General features: G+C 45.1%; 1 protein-coding gene across 1 annotated transcript in view; it reads left to right on the forward strand.

Moving 5' to 3' along the window:
- The window catches only part of LOC147703744 (uncharacterized), a 30,211-nt gene extending 15,834 nt beyond the window's left edge, over positions 1-14,377 (forward strand). Inside the window, exon 3 of the mRNA XM_086929547.1 lies at positions 13,874-14,377. Coding sequence (XP_086785673.1) covers positions 13,874-14,377 — 504 coding nt within the window. The remainder of the gene's footprint in view (positions 1-13,873) is intronic.
- Positions 14,378-22,002: the final 7,625 nt, after the last annotated feature.

Consider the following 22,002-nt stretch of genomic DNA (forward strand, 5'->3'; position numbering starts at 1 on the left):
AGCTGGATCTGTGAGTCTGTTGCAGTAGCACACGAAGAGACACACACGCTCCAAACCAAAGGTGTATTCTGTGGTTTCCCAAATATTGAATAAAGTTTTTGATAGAAAAAAAAGGAAGCGCCTACCCTTTTGTTCCACGGGGACGCCCAGCAGGGAAGGGCAAAAAGCAGGCTCAAAAGCGTCTCTCAGCGCAACTGTAAACACCAGGTAAGCCGCTCGCTGAATATCGCGACACACAAGTATCAAGGGCAAGGATGCAGGATAACTGCAGTTACGTCACTGCATCTGCGGGAGAAATGCCGGAAAGGCAAGGGTCGACGAGAGGCAGTGTCCCAAAGAGCCGAAGAGGTCCAACTCGGCAAAGTCTTTGATCCGGAGGGCGGCCGTTGACAGCACGGCTGTTGAGGACGATGAAAGGAAGTGTGCCGGGAAGGCACGGCTCGGATCAAAGCAACAGGCACAAAAATCCACCGTTGAATCCACGATACAGGAACACAAACTACGGAATGCCCCAAGTTCAGGGTAGAGTGAAGGGGAATACAAGGATTAGGACGCAGAGTAATCCAGGACTAAGCATGAAAGCCAAGCGCCGCCATAACGTTTATAGGTGTGGCAGGGTATACTCAGACATGAGTCCCTTTCTCATTGCACCATCAGGATTCAAGCAAGCTGGGCCGAAGACGGCTGAAATGCCAGAAACCGGTCCCCGGTAGCTTGTCTCCTTTCTGGTGAAGAATTGGCTTGGTAGTTTAGTCTTCCCTGTTCCCATGATGCACTGGGACAGGGACAGACTGATTTGCATATAGCCAGGTTCTGAGCTGGGATGGTGCAGTGAGATAAATAACGGTGATGGATCAAGCCCTGATCTTTGGACTGGGTAAGAGTGGTCTGCTTAATTCAGACACTCTGTTCATCACCACCCCCTTTTCTGAATCGTTTTTGGCCACTATAGGTGTGGCAGGGTATACTCAGACATGAGTCCCTTTCTCACTGCACCATCAGGATTCAAGCAAGCCGGGCCGAAGACGGCTGAAATGCCAGAAACCGGTCCCCGGTAGCTTGTCTCCTTTCTGGTGAAGAATTGGCTTGGTAGTTTAGTCTGCCCTGTTCCCATGATGCACTGGGACAGGGACAGACTGATTTGCATATAGCCAGGTTCTGAGCTGGGATGGTGCAGTGAGATAAATAACGGTGATGGATCAAGCCCTGATCTTTGGACTGGGTAAGAGTGGTCTGCTTAATTCAGACACTCTGTTCATCACCACCCCCTTTTCTGAATCGTTTTTGGCCACTATAGGTGTGGCAGGGTATACTCAGACATGAGTCCCTTTCTCACTGCACCATCAGGATTCAAGCAAGCCGGGCCGAAGACGGCTGAAATGCCAGAAACCGGTCCCCGGTAGCTTGTCTCCTTTCTGGTGAAGAATTGGCTTGGTAGTTTAGTCTGCCCTGTTCCCATGATGCACTGGGACAGGGACAGACTGATTTGCATATAGCCAGGTTCTGAGCTGGGATGGTGCAGTGAGATAAATAACGGTGATGGATCAAGCCCTGATCTTTGGACTGGGTAAGAGTGGTCTGCTTAATTCAGACACTCTGTTCATCACCACCCCCTTTTCTGAATCGTTTTTGGCCACTATAGGTGTGGCAGGGTATACTCGGACATGAGTCCCTTTCTCACTGCACCATCAGGATTCAAGCAAGCCGGGCCGAAGACGGCTGAAATGCCAGAAACCGGTCCCCGGTAGCTTGTCTCCTTTCTGGTGAAGAATTGGCTTGGTAGTTTAGTCTGCCCTGTTCCCATGATGCACTGGGACAGGGACAGACTGATTTGCATATAGCCAGGTTCTGAGCTGGGATGGTGCAGTGAGATAAATAACGGTGATGGATCAAGCCCTGATCTTTGGACTGGGTAAGAGTGGTCTGCTTAATTCAGACTCTCTGTTCATCACCACCCCCTTTTCTGAATCGCCATAACGTTTCCAGGCAGTATAAGAACCTCCCCTGGCATCAGCTGACCACGCAAGGCAGTATGGGATAGCACACAGTTCCAACCCCTCCTGCAAGGCATTATGGTAGTCGTAGTGCAGCTCTAGTTCTAGATCTAACAGTTCTCCCCCCTAAAGGCCTTCTCACAGGACGTGGTTTAGTGGGATGCAAGGCGTGAAACCTCCTGACTAACCTAGGAGAGTGTACCTGTTCTGCAGGTTCCCAAGGCCTATCTTCTGGGGGATATCCCACCCAATCTATCAAATACTGCAATCTGCCTCTTACTCTTCTGGAATCCAATATACAATTTACTTCAGACTCTATTTCTCCGTTCACATCAATTGGGGGTGGAGGAGGTTCAGGACAGGAGGGTTCTAGGTAGGGTTTTAATAAAGAAGTGTGAAAGACAGGATGTATTTGCATTTCTGGTGGGAGATTCAACTTTATGGCCACAGGATTGATTATTTTGGAGACAGTAAAGGGTCCTACAAATCTAGGTTGTAGTTTACGTGGTCCTTCCATTCTGAGATTAATGGAGGACAGCCATACCTTATCGCCCACCACATAGTCAGGGGCGGGCCGTCTGTGTCTGTCAGCTTGTTTTTTCATAGCTTCTTTGGCTTCTGTCAGGTTTTTACGGGCTTGATCCCAAAGGTTTAATAGGTGTGTATGATGGTCCTCAACAGCAGGAGTTTGGGATACTGAAGGAGGTAAATCTAAGGGTAGGAATTTGGGATGGTAACCAGAGGTAAAATAGAAAGGGGACAACTTAGAGGAGGAATGAGTGGCGTTGTTGTAAGCAAACTCAGCTAAGGGTAATGCTTGAACCCAGTCTCCTGTGATAGTGGTGATTAAACATCTCAGATATTGTTCAAAAGTCTGATTAGTTCTTTCTGTTTGCCCATCTGTTTGGGGATGGTATGAAGAGGATAAACGAAGGTCTATCTGTAGAGCTGAACACAGAGTCCGCCAAAATTTGGATATAAATTGGGGCCTCTATCGGAGATGATAACTGAAGGTAGCCCATGTAGCCTTACTATGTTTTGAATGAAGGTTTCTGTGAGTTCCAAAGCTGTGGGGATCTTTCTGAGAGGGATGAAATGTGACATCTTGGATAATAGATCTACTACCACTAATATAGCGGTATATCCTCGTGTTAAAGGAAGATCAGTAATGAAGTCCATGCTGATGGAAGACCACGGTCTATTGGGCACTTCCAACGGTTGGAGGAGACCAGCAGGAACGCTATGTGAAGTTTTCTGTCTAGCGCATGTAGGCCAAGCATGGACAAATGTAGCAATGTCTTTTCCCATTCCCTTCCACCAGAACCATCTTTTACAAGTCAATCTTGTTTATTCTTCACCTGGATGACCTGCCATAGGTAATGTATGACACCACTCAATGATCAAATTCTGAATCTCTTTAGTGGGTAGATATAACTTTTTGTCATGAAAAAAGAGATGGTCCCTGATCGTATTGAAGGGTTTTTTAACCACTCTTCGCTGTTTAGCTTAGAGTATTCCTTTTCTAACCTTGTGATAAACGAAGGTAAATCACTGGTTTGATCGACAACTGCAATGATGCGCTCTTGAGGGATAATGGCAGTGGGTTCTTCAATGGAGCATTTGTTTTCTTTACCTAACCTGGACAAGGCATCTGCTTTTCCTTGTTTAACCCTAGGACGGAAATGTATTTGGAAGTCATATTCCCCAAAAAAGGAAACCCATCGCATTTGACGAGGGGTGAGTGCTTTAGCTGTACGGAAGTATTGCAGATTACGATGGTCCAAATAGATAGTGATGGTATGTGGTGAACCTACTAGGTAATGCCGCCAATCTTGAAAAGCTAATTTAATAGCTAACAGCTCTCTTTCCCCTATTGTATAATTCTGTTCAGCCAGGGACAAGGTCTTTGAGAAATATGCCACTGGGTGTAGAATGCCGCTATGCGTCTCTCGCTTAGATAGAATGCCTCCTACTGCATATTGGGAAGCATCAGCTTCCACGTAATAAGGTTGTGTTTCATCAGCGTGTTTTACAATGGGAGCTGAAGTGAATCTATCTTTTAGAATCTGAAAGGCTTTTTCTGCTTCTGTATCCCACTTGAATTCAACCCCTTTTTTAAGGAGTCTAGTTATAGGTGTGACTAGTTCTGAGAAGTGGTCTATAAATCTTTGATAAAAATTGGTGAACCCCAAGAAGGATTGCACTTCTTTTACTGAAGCAGGACTTTTCCATTGAGTGATGGCCGATACTTTAGCAGGATCCATATGAATACCTTCAGGTGTAATGATGAATCCTAGAAAGGCTACCTTTTGAGTATGAAAAATGCTTTTATCTAGTTTGGCAAAGAGATGGTTGTCTTGCAGTTTTTTCAAGATCAGGCTCAAATGTTGTACATGGTCAGATACGGATTGGGAGTATATCAAAATGTCGTCGATGTAGACGATCACAAATACATCTAAGTATTCCCGTAGTATCTCATTGATAAAGAATTGAAAAGCGGCAGGCGCATTACATAAGCCAAAAGGCATTACGCAATACTCAAAGAGTCCAAACTTGGTACGAAAAGCCGTCTTCCACTCATCTCCTTCTCTGATGCGGATCAAGTGGTAAGCCCCTCTTAAATCCAGCTTGGTAAATATGGTAGCCTTATGCACCTGATCCAGGAGATTAGAGATGAGTGGAAGAGGGTACTTATTTTTGATGGTTACCTTATTTAACGATCTATAATCCAGGCAGGCCCTTAGACCTCCTTCCCTCTTCGGGATAAAAAAGAGAGGCGATGAAACTGGAGAAGTGGAGTGTCTTATAAACCTTTTCTTTAACATGTCCTGTATATAGTCGTACAGATATTTGGTCTCAGGTTCTGTAAAAGCATAGACCCTGCTCACTGGCAAAGCTGCGCCGGGTATTAGATCTATCCTACAGTCGTAGGGTCTGTGGGGTGGCAATGCTACAGCTTTTACTTCATCAAACACCGTGCTAAACTTATTGATATTCTATAGGTAAAGGAGCTCCATCAATGGTAGTTAGGGCACAATATACTGGCATCTGCCAATGTGCCATATCCTGATAACAATGAGTGAGACAGAATGAAGATCTCAATGTGACTGTTCTGGCTACCCAATCAATATGAGGGTTATGTCTCTGGAGCCATGGGATTCCTAAAATTGCCCCAAAGGCCGGAGTATCAATCAGATCAAAGGTGATAGATTCTGAATGCCCGTTATCGCATAATAGAATGAGGTCAGGAGTGTGATACTTGATTAACCCAGAAGATAATTCAGAGCCATCCACAGCACGTACCTTTTCTGGGATTTTCTTGGGAATGAATTCAATACCCAGGGAATTTGCTAACTGAACGTCTAAAAAATTCCCTGTAGCACCTGAATCCAACAAAACAGGCATTGTGTGTCTCAACTGTGAAGGTAACAGGAATATCGTGTTGATAAAAAAAGGTTTAGGCACTGGAGCCATCGCAGTAGCCACATATTGAGAGGTCTTTGTAACTATTGGACTTGGAGGAGCGACCTCCTTACTCCCCAAATCTGCTAGTTTTCCGAAGGAACACTTCGAGTACCCTTGCTAGGGGACACACCTGTCGTTATCTTAGGTTTGACAGGACAATCTTTGTCCCCCTTTCCCACAATACAGACAGAGGTTTAATCTCCTACGTTTTTCTCTTTCTTCGGGCATTAAGGGTCCCCTCACCCCACCAATTTGCATTGGTTCACTTGTGTCTCTGGAATCCTTTTTATCTGTTTTGTTTAAATACAACCGTGGATAATCACCTTTGACCTTTTCACCCTTTCTCTCATGTAGGCGGTGATCTAATTTGATTACCAAATCAATAAAGGCTGAGCAGTCATCTGGAGGATTTACAATTTGTGATAGTATGTCTTTAAGCTCATCTCTCAATCCTCTGTAAAACAAGGAGGCCTGTTTTTCTTCAGGCCATTGTGTTTCAGTAACCAACCTATTAAAAGTGGTAATATAAGTCAAAAGGTCTTTAGTCCCCTGTTTTAGATTCATTAATTCATTGTCGCTAGCTTGCATATACGAGTGTCTGGAAAAAAGACTTTGCATCTTCTCTTTGAATAAGGTTAAATCATATAGAATGGGGTCATCTTTCTCTACTAGCGTTACGGCCCATAGAGCAGCATTCCCGCTTAGGTAGGAAATAATGAATGCTATTTTGGCTGCATCATCGGGGAAGGTAGCAGCTCTACACAAAAATTGTAAGTGGCATTGATTCATAAATACTCCATATTTATGACTGTCGCTGCTAAAACGCTCAGGCATGGCTAGAGGTGTTTGTGGTGGTGTGACCACTGTTACATTCATGGGAGTAGTACCTGATCCAGAGGATACGGAAGAAGTGCCTACAGAAGGAACCTGAAAATGGGCAGGTTGTATGTATGTACGTTTAAACTTAGGGATTGTATCTCTACTCTCTGGAGGGCTCTGGGATTTCATCAATGTTAATTCTGAGGTTAATCTCTGATTTTCTCCTTTCATTAATTTGAGCTCAGTTTGTAAATTTACCACTGCCGCTGCAAGCTCCCTTAGAGTGCTATCCTTAGTGTCCTCATCCATACTAGACACATCCATTTATAGTTTCGCTCGGGGGGTATTATAACCGTGGGCTTGGCTTTCTGTCGGGCGCAAAGCGTGTCCAGGCAGGAATCCCCAATGCCCCAGAAGTGAGGTTCCGTGAGAAACGTAACAACGTTTTGGGCTTGTTCGGATATGGACGAGTTTGGTATCTATGAACCGCAAATGATGAGTCTAGTAGATGTACGTGTTTTCGCTACACTACTTTGAAGGGTTCGTCTCATTTACGGGTTTTTCCATCTGAACCTTCGGGTTCCATTTTAGATACGGCATCCATTTTGTTTCTTGCCCTCACGTAGCCGGCGGATGGACAATGTCTGCTCAATGACCCTGGGATTCCCAAGCTCTTGCGGATGATGCATATTCCTTCGAGTGTGGCTTTATGACTAGGGGGATGACACAGCAAAGGCAGATGGCTCCGCTCGAGGCTCATCTTGCCGTGCCGGTCTATTGTTTCAGCCTTGCATACGTTAGGCTTGAATCCTTTGATCCTGTGATCACGCTTCCGATATTGCCCCTACACTCTTTTCAATCTGTTGTCTGTCTTTGTCTTCCTTGCACCTGTTTCTGTCTCTTCTCTTAGCTCATTTACGACTAGAATGGAAAGTGCCTAATGGTGGGATAGCGTGCTTTTACAGTTGGGAACCGACAATGTTTCTGTAATTATGTTCCGGGCTTCTGAAAACATGAATGCGATCCTTTTGAAGTTTTCTGTGGGAACTGAGTTGTAACCTTTTGTTCGTTATGTTGTGCAATGACGAAAATATGTATAAAAGGAGCGATCCACTTTTGTAATTCGAAGCAGACTCTCTGAACCTACACTATGTTGTACTTCTAGCGATTTCTGTGTCCCTGCAGTAAATAAACGCTGATCTTTGACGCCGAAGGAAGTCCCGTGTCTCTGTGATTTGTACGCCGGAACAGGTATATCCACGAAGGTTTCAGGTGTTGTCCCCTGGCACCGCTGGGCCTTAAATTAGCCCAGTCCTTCAGTTGGCGCCCAACGTAGGGCGACATCATGCGGTACCGGTCCAAAGCCTGACGATCGTGAGGAACTTTGTGTGAAATCTCCGAGGGAAGGTGCACCCCGCTTCATCGATCCTGTTGTCGAAATAAGTGGTCCGAAGATTTTTCCCGCGAAGATTCCCGCTTCCTGACGGCTGCGATGGACTGATGCCCTGACTGTCGACCTGTTTTGGCGCCTGGCGTAGTCCTTTGTACGGCGAGACGATAGACGGGCCTTCCTGGTGACGCCATTGTTCTTTCAGTTAAGTATTTGTGGGTCGCTCCCAGTCCTTAGGTTAATTCTGTGGTTCCTTTTTGAACATTTGTTTCAAATTTGTAAACTTGGCATTTGCGTGACATTTGCTTCGTACTTTGAAACTTGGTTGTTGTTGTTGAAACTTGGTTGATTGCATGGTTCCATTGCATTTTGTGGTCCTTAGTTGTTGGTTCTATCTTTTTGGGTTTTTCTTTGACAATTGCAATTGCCAAAAACCGAGGGTCTCGTGTTTTTTTTGCGAGGATATCGTAATTCGATAACCCTTGAAGTTTGAAACTCGGTTAGTGTGCACGATGCCTGGCCGTAGTATTTTGTTTGGTTTCCTTAGATGTTGCAACACGGATTCCCGGTTGGAGGACTCATGTCCGATACCTCCAGTTGGAACTCCGATTTATGAGCTCTATAGTCGACACGGAGTGGGCCCCATTGTATATAATGAATTTTGGATCCGTTATACCAGAAAAGATGGTGTCCTTAGTTGGCCACCCCATGGTAGCTTTGAAACTGAGATTTTAGATAATCTCGAAGCAAAATTGTTTAAAAAGAAAGCTAGGCCAGCAATGTTTGATTCCTTTCGGTTATGGCGCAAAGAGGCCAGACAGAAAGAAATCAAGCATATTAAGAAAAATAAGAAAGAGGGTATCATTTTATGATGCAAGGTGCAGAACAGCATCAGCGAGACAAAGCAGAGAAGGAAAGGGAAGTTTCTATTAGACAGCATAGCATGGCGGTGGATAAATGTTATCCGGTTTTACCGTCGAGTTCTGAGAAGAAGGAAGAAGCATCGAAAGAGGATCCTTTGTTATCTTATTTACTAAAGTCACCACCTCCTTATGTACAGGGTACTATAGCCCCTATAGTTCCTCCTGTTCTTCCGCCTGTCGTTCCGGCGGCTGCTGGTCAGCCCGTAGTTGGCCCTGTTCCTCCGAATCCCCTTGTCCTCAAGTGGGCCCTGCTCCTTTACCACCTCTTCTTCCTACTGCTCCTACGTTTAGTCCTAATATTGTTGCTCCTGTTCTTCTTTCCTCTTCTCCCTCTGTTCGTAACCGTATACCTCATTCTGTTGCTACTCTCTATTCTCTATTTTTCGGATCGTTATTCGAATCCGATGTCTCTGAAATCACTCAGAGACGAAGTCAAATGCCTGGTGGAAGGGAGAGCGAGACGTTAATAACTATGGCGCGTAGGTGGATTAGACACCCTGCTAAGTACACTTCGCGCATAGTTTTCGATACGTTCTCTCAGTTTAATGAGCCCACACAGAGATTCGTGTTTGAAGAGATGTGCAAATCATTGAGAGAAGAGTGGGATAATGATGAGCTAGATATCGTCCCGCCCGATTTGACTGAACTTCAGAGTCAGTTTTCGAACGGTATGATTGTAGGTGGAGATGTACGGCGTGCATTAGAGCGTTTGTTAGCTTTTAGATCTACCGTGCCTTCACGAGTGTCGTTTGACGACGACTCCGATGATTTGAAAGTGAAATCTGGTCAGTATCCCATGCAAGAGGTTCCCCCAGTGTGGATGCCGGGTGATGCTGCTGCTGTTCCTCCAGTTTTGCCACACTTCCAGAGAGTTTGGATACACCTCCCATGGAAGCGATCAGAAGTCTTGCAGGTGAAACAATCCTTGCCTGACCCCCGGAAGAATCCAGCAGGTTATTACAAGGAGTTATCCCAACTTGTGGATGCTTCTATTATGAACCTTGCTGATATCGACATGTTGTTTGGTAACGTAGTACCGCAACCGATTTGGGTGAAAATTCGTCAAGAGAATCATGCAGCCGAGTTAGGTGGTGATTGGGCTGCACTTGTAGCGGCCGACGGACGGCAAGTTGGTGGGGCTAAGCCTGAACAGTTAATTACGGATCTGCCCCAAAGAATCATTACGCTCATGAAAACACTCATGCCAGCGATGAGGGTGAACTGGGATAAATAGTCTGCTTGCAAACAAAAGAAAGACGAGAGTGCCTCCGATTTTTTTACTAGGTTTGAGGAGGCATTTATCGATCATAGTGGTCAGGATATGAGCACTGAGGGAGGTCAGCGATTGTTTGTTGATAAATTCGTGCTCAATCTGTTGCCTGAGTTATGCAACAAATTGAAAAATTCTGAAAGTGCATGGGCTGTTTCAACCACAGCTCAAATATTAGCAACGGCTCAATATTATGAGAATAGAGGAAAAGAGGAGAATGATCGTGCAGACAAGAAAACAAAGGAACTAAAAACTAAGGTTTTATTGCAGCAAGCGTATCCTCCACGCTTGAATCAGAATGACTCGCAACAGCAGCATGTGCAGTATCGACCGCAAGCGCAGTCTTCTAGGATGCAGTCGCGCTCGGACTCCTCTGCATCCAGATCTATGCTTGGGTATAATCAGTGTGCATATTGTAGGGGTGAGGGCCATCTTAAGTTTAATTGCCTTGTTTTACGTGACCGAACGAATGGTGTTTCGGTCTGAGGAGGTCGTGGTGGTCATCAGCAAGCATCTCGAGGTAGAGGTCGTGGTACCTCTCAAAATCAAAATGAGCGTTCTGCTCCTTCATCGGACGCGAACAATTGTTTTGACCAGCGAAATACATCGTCTGGTAGATCTGCACAGTATCATGTGGATGACTATTATGTTGAGCATGAGATTGGTGCAGACAACAATTACTAGGACAGCCATAGACAAAGAGAGGGAGTAGTATCAGTTCCGGTTGATCAGAGAGGGCCTTACGTCGCAGTTGCCACATCGGGCGTAGTTGAGCCTTTTCTGTTGGACACTGGTGCAGCAAAAAGTTCCATCATGCATTCGTAACTCCCTGGCGCACCTTTGTCTGGCTTAACGAATGTTTCTGTTGGATTCTCTGGCGCCCCGGTTAGCAATCCAGTTTCTAGCCCTTTGTCTCTTACGATCGGGCCATGTGAGCTAGAGGCTCCTTTGATTTTAACTACTGGTTGTGGTGAGAATCTCTTGGGTCTGGATTTGTTAAAGCGGTTATATGCGACTCTGTACTGCTCTCCATACGAGAGTGGAGCTTACATTAGGTCAGAGAGTGATCTCTCCTATGTACTTGTCAACTGATAAGCTCCTGCCGGAATTGAGTTCCCTTCCTGAGTCTTTATGGGCAACAGGTCCCAATGATGTGGGCCTACTGGACATACCATCTTATGTGGTTCAATTGAAATCAAATGTGAGATTACCGCGTATCCCCCAGTATCGTATCTCTCTTGATGGCGAGCGAGCGCTATTAGCGATCATTTATGACTTGATCGAAAAGGATGTTATTGAAGAAACTCGGGGAAATGTGTGTAATAGTCCTGTGTTACCTATTTTGAAACGAACTGACCCATCCAAGCCTCCTGTGTACCGTTTTGTCATTGATCTGAGAGAAGTGAATAAAATCGTGATTCCACAGTTTCCAGTGGTGCCTGACATTACAGCTTTGCTGACCATGATTCCAGCCTCTGCCTCCTGGTTTTCGGTGATCGACCTAAAGAATGCTTTCTTTAGTATTCCGATTGCTGAGGAAAGCAGAGATCTATTCGGCTTCTCATTAGGTGGTCGCAGTTTTAGGTTTAAACGCGCACCACAGGGCTACTGTGAGAGCCCATCGATCTACAGTCAAGCCCTTAAGAGTCAACTAGATGCATTTGTGTTACCTGCTGGTGCGGCCTTGATTCAATACGTTGATGATCTGTTAGTGGCTGCCGACACTGAGCAAATTTGTAAAACTGCTACAGTATCGTTGTTAAAGCATTTATGTGCCTTACATCACAAGGTGTTGCCTTCTAAGCTACAGTATTGTTGTCAAGAAGTAACCTATTTAGGTCACTTATTGTCGAAGGAGGGAAGAAGGTTGACCCCAGAAAGAATTGCAGCGATTGCTCGAATGACTGTGCCAACAACTCAGAGAGATGTACGTGCCTTTCTAGGTATCACGTCATACTGCAGACAATGGATTCCAAACTTTTCATTGTTAGCGAAGCCATTGTTAGCTCTCACGTGCAAGGATGTTCCGACTCCTTTGCCATGGACTGAAGAGTGTCAGAAATTTTTTTCTGAATTGCGTGATGCTTTGTGTTCGGCTCCTGTGTTAGGTACTCCTGATTACAGTAAGCCGTTTACACTATATGTCCACGAGAGAGAAGGTTGTGCGTTAAGTGTTTTGACGCAACAATTTGGCGGCAAACAGCGTCCATGTGCATATTTTTCTTCGACTTTAGACCCAGTAGCTAGAGCGTTGCCGAGTTGTCTAAGGGCGACAGCGGCAGCTGCGGTGTCTATTCGACAGTCCGCAGGTCTGGTCATGGATAATATGCTTACAGTGATGGTTCCGCATGCAGTTGACACTCTCTTGAATCGAACGAAGACTCAACACTTGACGAGTGCAAGGTTGTCCGGTTATGAGTTGACACTTTTGGCAAGTCATATACAGATAAAACGTTGTAATGTGTTGAATCCAGCGACATTGTTGCCGATTACTATGGAATCAGGCGATGTAGCACCACATGACTGTTACTTAAGAACTGAAGAAGAGACGAAGGGTCGTATTGACCTGAAAAACACTCCATTGGTAGATCCCGAGGGTACTTTGTACGTTGATGGTTCATGTGTCAAGTTGCCGAATGGTGATGTAACGACTGCGTATGCTGTAGTGACGTTGAGTACGGTTGTGGAAACTGCGAGATTGAGTCAGAGTTCGGCGCAAGCGGCAGAGTTGATTGCTTTAACGAGAGAGTGTGTTTTGTCTAAAGGAAAGCGAGTGAATGTGTTTACCGACAGTCAGTATGCATTTGGCGTAGCGCATAGTTTTGGTCGATTGTGGAGAGAAAGAGGATTCATGACGTCGCATGGCACGAAGATGCAACACGGACAGCTCGTGAACGATCTTTTGGATGCACTTACATTGCCTAAGCAAGTGGCAATCATTAAATGCAGCACGCATCGAAAGGTTACAGATGATGTTGGTCGTGGTAACGCGTTTGCAGATAAGATTGCTAAAGAAACGGCCAAGAATCTGACGAATCGAATGTATGTTACGAGTTCAGTGAGATGGCCGACGGAGACTGGTATGTGTGAGGACACAGTTGAGAGTGTGAAAGCGATTCAGAATGAGGCCACCGAAACTGAAAAGACTAAATGGAAAGAAAGCACGGGGAAGTTAGACATGAATGGATGTTGGGTTGATTTGTCAGAGTATCAGAGATGGATGTTACCGGATGCGTATATGCTTGCCGTTGTTACTATGGCCCACGGCATGTCACATATTAGCGCGAAAGGTATATGTAAGTTGTTGTCTCCTGTATGGAAGAATGATGGGATTGCCAAGTGTGCTGAGAGAGTGGTCAAGAACTGTATGGTATGTTTGATGCATAATCCTGGCAAGGGCACCCCCACTCCACCTGGTCATTTTGCTCCTCCTACATGTCCCTTTGAAGTTATCCAGTGGGACTTCATCCATATGGAGAGATGCAATAATTTGAAATATGTATTGGTTGTGGTTTGTGCGTTCTCCAGATGGATTGAGGCTTACCCTCTTAAGGATAATACTGCCCTGTCCACAGCAAAAGTTCTACTCAAGGAATATTTCCCCAGATATGGAATGCCACGGATCGTATGGTCGGATAATGGAAGTGAATTAGTGGGAAGTGTGATGAAGAGTGTGGGTGCGGGTTTGGGTATTCGCCCTAAATTTCATAGTGCTAACCATCCTCAATCGGCGGGTTTGGTGGAAGGGTACAATGGTACTCTGAAACTGAAACTTGCCAAAATCCAAGCAACGACTGGATTATCATGGCCTGATGCATTTCCTTTAGCTCTCTTGTCAACCAGGGCGACTGTGCACTCTCGAGTAGGGCTTAGCCCATATGATATTGTGTTTGGCTGTCCTGCGAACGTTTGGGGAGTTCCAAGGCCTAAAGAATTTAGTAGAATTGAATATCCAATGTTGATTGACTATCTTTACGATCTGACTGCTAAATTGAGTTTGATTCATCAACAGGTTTTTGAAGCTCTACCGGCACAAACAGAGGGTCCTGGACATCGACTCCAACCTGGCGAGTGGGTGCTCGTCCGCAATTTTGGGAGAAAACGAAATCTCAAGCCAAGGTTCGTGGGACCCTACCAAGTCTTGTTGGCAACGAGGACTGCAGTTCGGCTGGACGGCAGAAAACACTGGGTGCATGCCACCCACACGAAGAGAGTCCCGCTCCCATTGCCAGCAGATAATTGGATAAAGAAAGGGTTTGCCCCGACTGAGACCGATGTCATTCCAAACTATGTGCCATTTAGTGATGCTCAACCTGTAGAGAGCGATCTAGCTCAGTCAGATACCCCTGTTGCATCATCTGGAACTGTACCTTTGTCTTCAGCATTGGAGAATTCAAGTACTGAACAGTCACCTGAACAATCGAACACTGTTTTGCCATCTGAACCGTTGTTTGAAGAGCAAACTCGACCTGGAAAATGTCGATATTTTCTTCGATCGCGTGATAAGGACAAATAAAATTCCTTTTTGTTTTTTTGAATTTACATTACCCCCCTCACTGTTGCTATGAACATTGTGGACATTTGCATTTTTCCCTGATTTTGAGTTCTTTAATTTTGTTTTACATATCACGTGTGTTCCTTTTCTGTGCAGCTAGGAGACTTATATTAAAATTGAATGCTTACTTAATTAAACCTACCATCTGGGTTGGCCGTAGGGCCGTGCGGGTACCTACTTCTGTTTAGCAGGTTTCTGACACTAGGTCGGTTACTTTTGTCGGTTTCTGGGAACTCCTGGGAATTGACAATCGCTACTCAGAACCAGGTGCGTCAAGAACGTTACGGACGGTCTTTAGAGGATGGAGTTCTCTAAGCTGTCAGAAGTAGAGAGGATGTCGGCGCAAAGATCTAAATTGCATAAGATTTTACGAACAAAATGTTTTTTGTTTCAGATTTTCATGTTGTTCCTAACTGTGTCTATGTTATTGGTGGGTGGAGTGTATTTTGGGATTCAGTCGCTATTGCCTTCCACTTCACCTACCTCCCCCTCTCGTGATCTGAATTCTGTTTTCGTTCCCACTATTTCTCCACATTCCTTTCATCTTCTGCCTCAACATGAACAGGTCGGACGTGCGGAATTTATGAACAATTCCTTTGTCCAACTTTTGCATCAGCATCAGTTGGTGATGAACACTACCAACTGTTGGGTGTGTGGGTTAATGCCACATACCATGGATAAGGGTATCCCGTATTTGGTTCTTCCCTACAGCTCCCAGGGCTCAGCTCGAGCATTCCAAACCATGTTCCGTAGTGCACTAGATTCCTACCCCCGTCGAGAGCCACGCTCGACAGACCTTGGTTCTGGCCCGTACCACAAGTCTTTGGCGATAGCGATTGCTGATCTGGATAGAGATATTTTCGATACATCGCTTATTCCAGAGGAAGAGGTGCGAGCCTACAAGGATCTGAGTGAGGCCGAGTATAGTATGTCAGTGGGTGATAGACAGCTTAAGAGCTCGTCTCCGATTTGGATTGCATTGTACCCCACCTTGGTCATTTCTGCCTGCAAGGTCTTGGTCGAAAATCCGAGAGCTCAGCTTGGGAAGAGTGCTTGTACTGAGACGTACGTTTTACCGATGCTCATGTCCCCTGTATTTCTGACTGCCAAGGGTACCTATTTTGTGTGTTATGATCGCGCTTATACGTGGTTGCCCCGTGACTTCTCGGGCACATGCTATATCGCGAATCTTTTGCCACCGACTTTCACAGTTGCCTCAGACTATCACAAGACAAGAGTTGTGAGAGGCGTTATTAGCAAAGAGGACACCGCGGGTCAAGAAGCAGGAGACTTCTTTAAGGGTTTCCTACCGTTTTGGGGACCTATGGTCAATAGTAGGAACCTTAGACAGTTGACTCGTGTGGTGGAATCGACTGCTAACATAACTGCAAGTGCTCTTGGTAACCTGACAGCAGAGCTTCAAGCGGATGGACTTATGACGTTACAGAACCGTATGGTTCTAGATGTTGTACTGGCAGATAGAGGTGGTGTGTGCAAGGTGATCCATTCGAGCTGCTGTATTTTCATACCTGATAATGCTCCAACTGTTTATCAAGCCATCTCGAAGTTGCATAAAATCTCCGAGTCCATACACGTGGATGAAGGTGATTGGACGCTTCTAGGATGGTTTTGGGGTCTGATGTCGACTTGGGGTTGGAAGATTCTGATGATTGTAGGGGTTGTTGTGACGTTTCTGTTCACGTGTTGTCTTTGTGTGCAGTGTGGTCCAGTCTTATGTGGCCTTTGTGCTACAACGTGTATAAGAAGGCCATCTGTTACCAGAGAGACATTGATGGATAGAATAATGTACCAGCAACATCTAAACGATCTGATGAATATCGATATTGATTCTGATTTCGACTAGTGCTTGCCTACATGAGGGCAAAAGGAGCATCTGAGGTTCCGTGAGAATCGTAACGACGTTTTGGGCTTGTTCGGATATGGACGAGTTTGCTATCTACGAACCGCAAATGATGAGTTTAGTAGATGTACGTGTTTTCGCTACACTACTATGAAGGGTTCGTCTGATTTACGGGTTTTTCCATCTGAACCTTCGGGTTCCATTTTAGATACGGCATCCATTTTGTTTCTTGCCCTCACGTAGCCGGCGGATGGACAATGTCCGCTCAATGACCCTGGGATTCCCAAGCTCTTGCGGAAGATGCATATTCCTTCGAGTGTGCCTTTATGACTAGGGGGATGACACGGCAAAGGCAGATGGCTCCGCTCGAGGCTCATCTTGCCGTGCCGGTCTATTGTTTCAGCCTTGCATACGTTAGGCTCGAATCCTTTGATCCTGCGATCACGCTTCCGATATTGCCCCTACACTCTTTTCAATCTGTTGTCTGTCTTTGTCTTCCTTGCACCTGTTTCTGTCTCTTCTCTTAGCTCATTTACGACTAGAATGGAATGTGCCTAATGGTGGGATAGCGTGCTTTTACAGTTGGGAACCGACAATGTTTCTGTAATTATGTTCCGGGCTTCTGAAAACATGAATGCGATCCTTTTGAAGTTTACTGTGGGAACTGAGTTGTAACCTTTTGTTCGTTATGTTTTGCAATGACGAAAATGTGTATAAAAGGAGCGATCCACTTTTGCAATTCGAAGCAGACTCTCTGAACCTACACTATGTTGTACTTCTAGCGATTTCTGTGTCCCTGCAGTAAATAAACGCTGATCTTTGACGCCGAAGGAAGTGTCCCGTGTCTCTGTGATTTGTACGCCGGAACAGGTATATCCACGAAGGTTTCAGGTGTTGTCCCCTGGCACCGCTGGGCCTTAAATTAGCCCAGTCCTTCAGAAGCGAAGCTATGCCTCTACGCTTCCCAAAAGGTGTTTCACTCGCAGCGCTATAGAAGACACAGCAGCGAGAAAGAACCCCTTCAGAAAACGAAGAGACCAAGTCAGGGAGTTGTCCACCAAAACCCTTGGTTGGGAAGGATGTCACGTCTCTACTGGAAAACACAAAACAAGAATCAATGACATAAGCATGTATCTAATAACAAGTATTGCTCAGATTATCTTCCCCACTGTGTGCTACTCCATACTCACCAGTGAATATCCAGTAGGAAGTCTGGAAACCTAATAGCTTGGTCTCTTATGAACTCAAGAGGTAATGGAAATAAAGCAATCTAAGTGATTCAGTAGCACTTAGATATAAGGTTCCGATATGGAAGCTGGATCTGTGAGTCTGTTGCAGTAGCACACGAAGAGACGCACACGCACCAAACCAAACCAAACGTGTATTCTGTGGTTTCCAAAATATTGAATAAAGTTTTTGATAGAAAAAAAAAGGAAGCGCCTACCCGTTTGCTCCACGGGGACGTCCAGCAGAGGAAAGGAAGCACTACCCGTTTGTTCCACCGGGACGCCCAGCAGGGAAGGGTAAAAAGCAGGCTCAAAAGCGTCTCTCAGCGCGACTGTAAACACCAGGTAAGCCGCTCGCTGAATATCGCGACACACAAGTATCAAGGGCAAGGATGCAATATAACTGCAGTTACGTCACTGCAGGTGCGGGAGAAATGCCGGAAAGGCAAGGGTCGACGAGAGGCAGTGTCCCAAAGAGCCGAAGAGGTCCGACTCAGCAAAGTCTTTGATCCGGGGGGCGGCCGTTGACAGCACGGCTGTTGAGGACGATGAAAGGAAGTGTGCCGGGAAGGCACGGCTCGGATCAAAGCAACAGGCACAAAATCCACCGTTGAATCCACGATACAGGAACACAAACTACGGAATGTCCCAAGTTCAGGGTAGAGTGTAGGGGAATACAAGGATTAGGACGCCAGAGTAATCCAGGACTAAGCATGAAAGCCAAGCGCCGCCATAACGTTTCCAGGCAGTATAAGAACCTCCCCTGGCATCAGCTGACCACGCAAGGCAGTATGGGATAGCACACAGTTCCAACCCCTGCTGCAAGGCATTATGGTAGTCGTAGTGCAGCTCTAGTTCTAGGTCTAACAATATGGTTGTCCTTATGCCTTCACTGGGCACTTTCTTGGTGCAGTTCCTGATGTAAGGTTGATGGCATCTGTGAGATTTGAGAAATTGTCATGCATTGCCATCTGATTTGCAGCTAGGGTACTTGTGACACGTCCAAATGCAGATGTCATGGTTTTGTCTATGGGTGCCAAGTTTTTGGTTAATAATTTTGATAAAGGCTGGACGAAATTCGCAGAGTTTTACTCCACCGAGTTCCGCGGATTTACATAAAAACTCCACAGAATTTTGCAGAGTTCATCCCATCCCTACTTACAGCGCTTTTTATGAAAGCAGCAAGTACTGATCGGCGTAGAACCCTTGTGAATGCCCTCATCACAATCATCCAACTTTAGTTTTGTTCATTCATTTTAGTCAGAGACCCTGGCATAAATTACACTGAAAAGTAAAACACAACTTTTTTCCCTTTTGAGACACACCGCTGGCACATGAGGTCTCGCTGCCACACGAGGCTCTGAAATACTCATGTCACTTCTGTGGCACTTACACTTCACTCGAACACAAACCAAAACAAGCATTTGCAATGCAACGGTCTCGCCTTTAGGAAACTTTAAAGTATTTAGCCATGCAGCACATTATCCTGAGTGTTATATTAACTCTTCTCATTTAGCCTTACACAACTGGTACAACCGGATGAAAAGAGCATTTGTTCTCAGTGGGGCAGCATGGAAAGGGGTTAAGGTAACTGTTAGTCCCAAACAATAAAGTTTTACAAAAACCAACATACATTGACAAAGTGAAAATTGGTTAACAGCGATGTTTGAAGCGCACACACTTCAAAACAAGGCCGACATTATCAGAATGATATTTTTCATCGAACTCAATTCATACTTTGTCAATGCCAGGAGAAGTGATGGTAATTGAGACAGTTAATCAATTTAAAAGCTCATAGATGGTTTATGCAGCCAAGGGGGCGTGGCAATAGCCATGAGTACACTTTTGTTTCATCGAACGTTCTTTTCTTTGAAGTGTTCAGAAATTAAGAACTCTTTGTACAGAACATAACGGTCACATCCTTAGCATTACAACTTCACGATTTACTCTACCAGAGACACGGCTTAAAGGCAATAGGTATGTTTGACACTTTGGAGGAGAAACTGAATAGAATTGGGCATCAGCTTCTAGATAAAACATTATGAATGTTATTTGTCCAATAGCCTGTCACCAAAACAAACTACAGTTAAGAGCTTTTTGTTGGTTTTTTTCTTTTAATTATTTTTTTTAAAGAGAGGTGAGGTTTTGTAGCTTTGTTGAAGCTAATAATAATGAGACAGCAGGTGCTCTTAGTAATGTTACAGCTGAGCTTCAAGCGGACCGCCTTATGACTTTGCAGAACCGTATGGTATTAGACATCATACTTGCAGATCGAGGAGGAGTATGTAAATTGATTGGATCCAGTTGCTGTGTTTACATACCAGATAATGCCCCTACAGTGTACCAAGCCATCTCTAGGTTGTATAAAATCTCTGAGTCTATCCATGTAGAAGAAGGAGACTGGTCATTGACGGGATGGTTTTGGGGACTGCTGTCCAAATGGGGATGGAAGACTCTGACATTCCTTGGTATGGTTTTAACCATCCTTTGCTCTTGTTGTCTTTGCATCCAGTGTGGTCCCGCCATTTGTAGTCTTTGTGCTACTATGTGTGTTCGGAGACCTGTCCCGAGAGAAGTAGGGAATAATAAGTTGATGCTACAGCAACACCTTGATGACCTAATGAATATCGACATAGACCTAGATTCAGATTAAAATGAGTCTTAGGTTATTGCCTACGTAATGGCAAAAGGAGGGTCTGAGGTTTTGTAATTCTCGAGTCTGACTCCATTTTGTTCTGTGCCACCATTTTGTGTTGCCCTCACGTAGGCCTGTGAAGGTAGCCTGGCAAACAAAGTGGCCTGGCCTTCTTAGTTCATGTATACATTAACTAGGTTTCTTTTTGACTCTGAAATGAACTGTAAGAAACTGACCTCTTCACCTGAAACTGACCTCACAAAGCCTATTTCCCTGATTGATCTTTTGTCTGAGATTGCCAATTAATGTTCAGGACATCGTTAACTTTTAGTTTCCTTGCACATGCCTTACCTTGTTCAGCATCTGTTACTGTTTCTTTTTTATGTTTCTTCATTACATGGGTTATGCTTTCAATTACAGGTTTGTCTGGCCTGTGGAGATTGAATTTTGGACATTCCTAATAATTAACTTTGGGTTGGGATACTGTAAATTGAGTTTTTGTTATGTGATACTTTGTTTGAAAATGTACCTTATTGGTTAGAATTTTGTGCAGTGGGTGTACATTTATAATGTGAATATTGGGTATAAAAGGAGACGTCTTGCCTTAGTAAAATGAGCAGTCTCCTGAGAATTTACACCGTGATGTATTTCTAGGATCACTGTTACTAGCTGCAGCTAATAAACTTGGTCTCTGATGCCATCCAGAAGTATTCTGTGTCTCTGTATACCAAGACAGGTGAACTTGAAGATCTTAGGCATGCCCCTGATGCCGCTGGGTTAAACCCCGGTTCTTCAACTGGCGCCCAACGTAGGGTGACTTCAGCGGTACTGGTCCAAGCCCGAAGATTGTGAAGAGCCCCGTGGTGAAATTCTGGAGGACGGCCGACACTTCATCGACCCCTGCATGTCGACGTGGGTTTTTTTCTGCAAGGCTTCCCCTTTCCGACAGCTGCGAAGGACTACTGCCCTGACTGTCGCCCTGTCTTGGACCCTCTTGTGATGAGTTGTAAGGCGAGACGTTAGACGGTCTTCTGGTGGTGTGACAGACATTTTGGTTAAGTATACGTGGGTCGCTCCCACGACTTTGTTTTGTTTCTTGGTTTTGATTCGGCCATTGCAATACTCGAAGCCGAGGGGTTCGTATATTTGCGAGTGTATCATTTTTGATAACCCCTTGAAGTTTGAAGCAAGACTAGTGAGCTAAAAGATGCCTGGTTTTAGCAAATTTAGGAAATGGTTTTGTTGTAGTTGTAATAGGGATTCCCAATTGGAGGACTCGTGTCCGATACCTCTGGTTGGAACTCCAACTTATGAGCTCTATTCAAAGCATGGTGTAGGTCCCATTACCTTTAATGAAGTATGGGTCAGTTATACAAGGAAAGATGGTGTTTTACGATGGCCCCAACATGGTAGTTTTGAATCAGATGTTTTAGATAACCTAGAAGTTGCGCTAGTTAAGAAGAAAGCCCGGCCGGAGATATTTGACTCTTTCCGCCTTTGGTGTAAGGATGCCAAACAGCGAGAAATTAAGCAAGCTAAGAGAGATAGGAAGGAAAGGAATATATCGGCAATGCAAGCTGCTGGCAGTTTAAGGAAGATGAAGAAGATCGTGCGATTGAAGTGTCTGATAGACAACATTGCATCGCCATTAACAAATGTTATCCGGCTGTGCCACCCCCCTTTAAAATGTGACTGAAGACCCTGAAAAGGATCCTTTGATGTCACATTTACTGAGATTACCACCCCCTTATGTGCAGGGTGGTACTGCACCTCCGTTACCTCCAGTTGTTGCACCCCTTGTTGTCGTTCAACCCCCTGTTGTTGTTCATCCACCCTTTGCTTCACAGGTGTTTCTTCCTCCCCC

The sequence above is a fragment of the Lissotriton vulgaris genome, chromosome 7 (genome assembly GCF_964263255.1).
Source record: "Lissotriton vulgaris chromosome 7, aLisVul1.2, whole genome shotgun sequence".
Lineage (NCBI taxonomy): Eukaryota > Metazoa > Chordata > Amphibia > Caudata > Salamandridae > Lissotriton > Lissotriton vulgaris.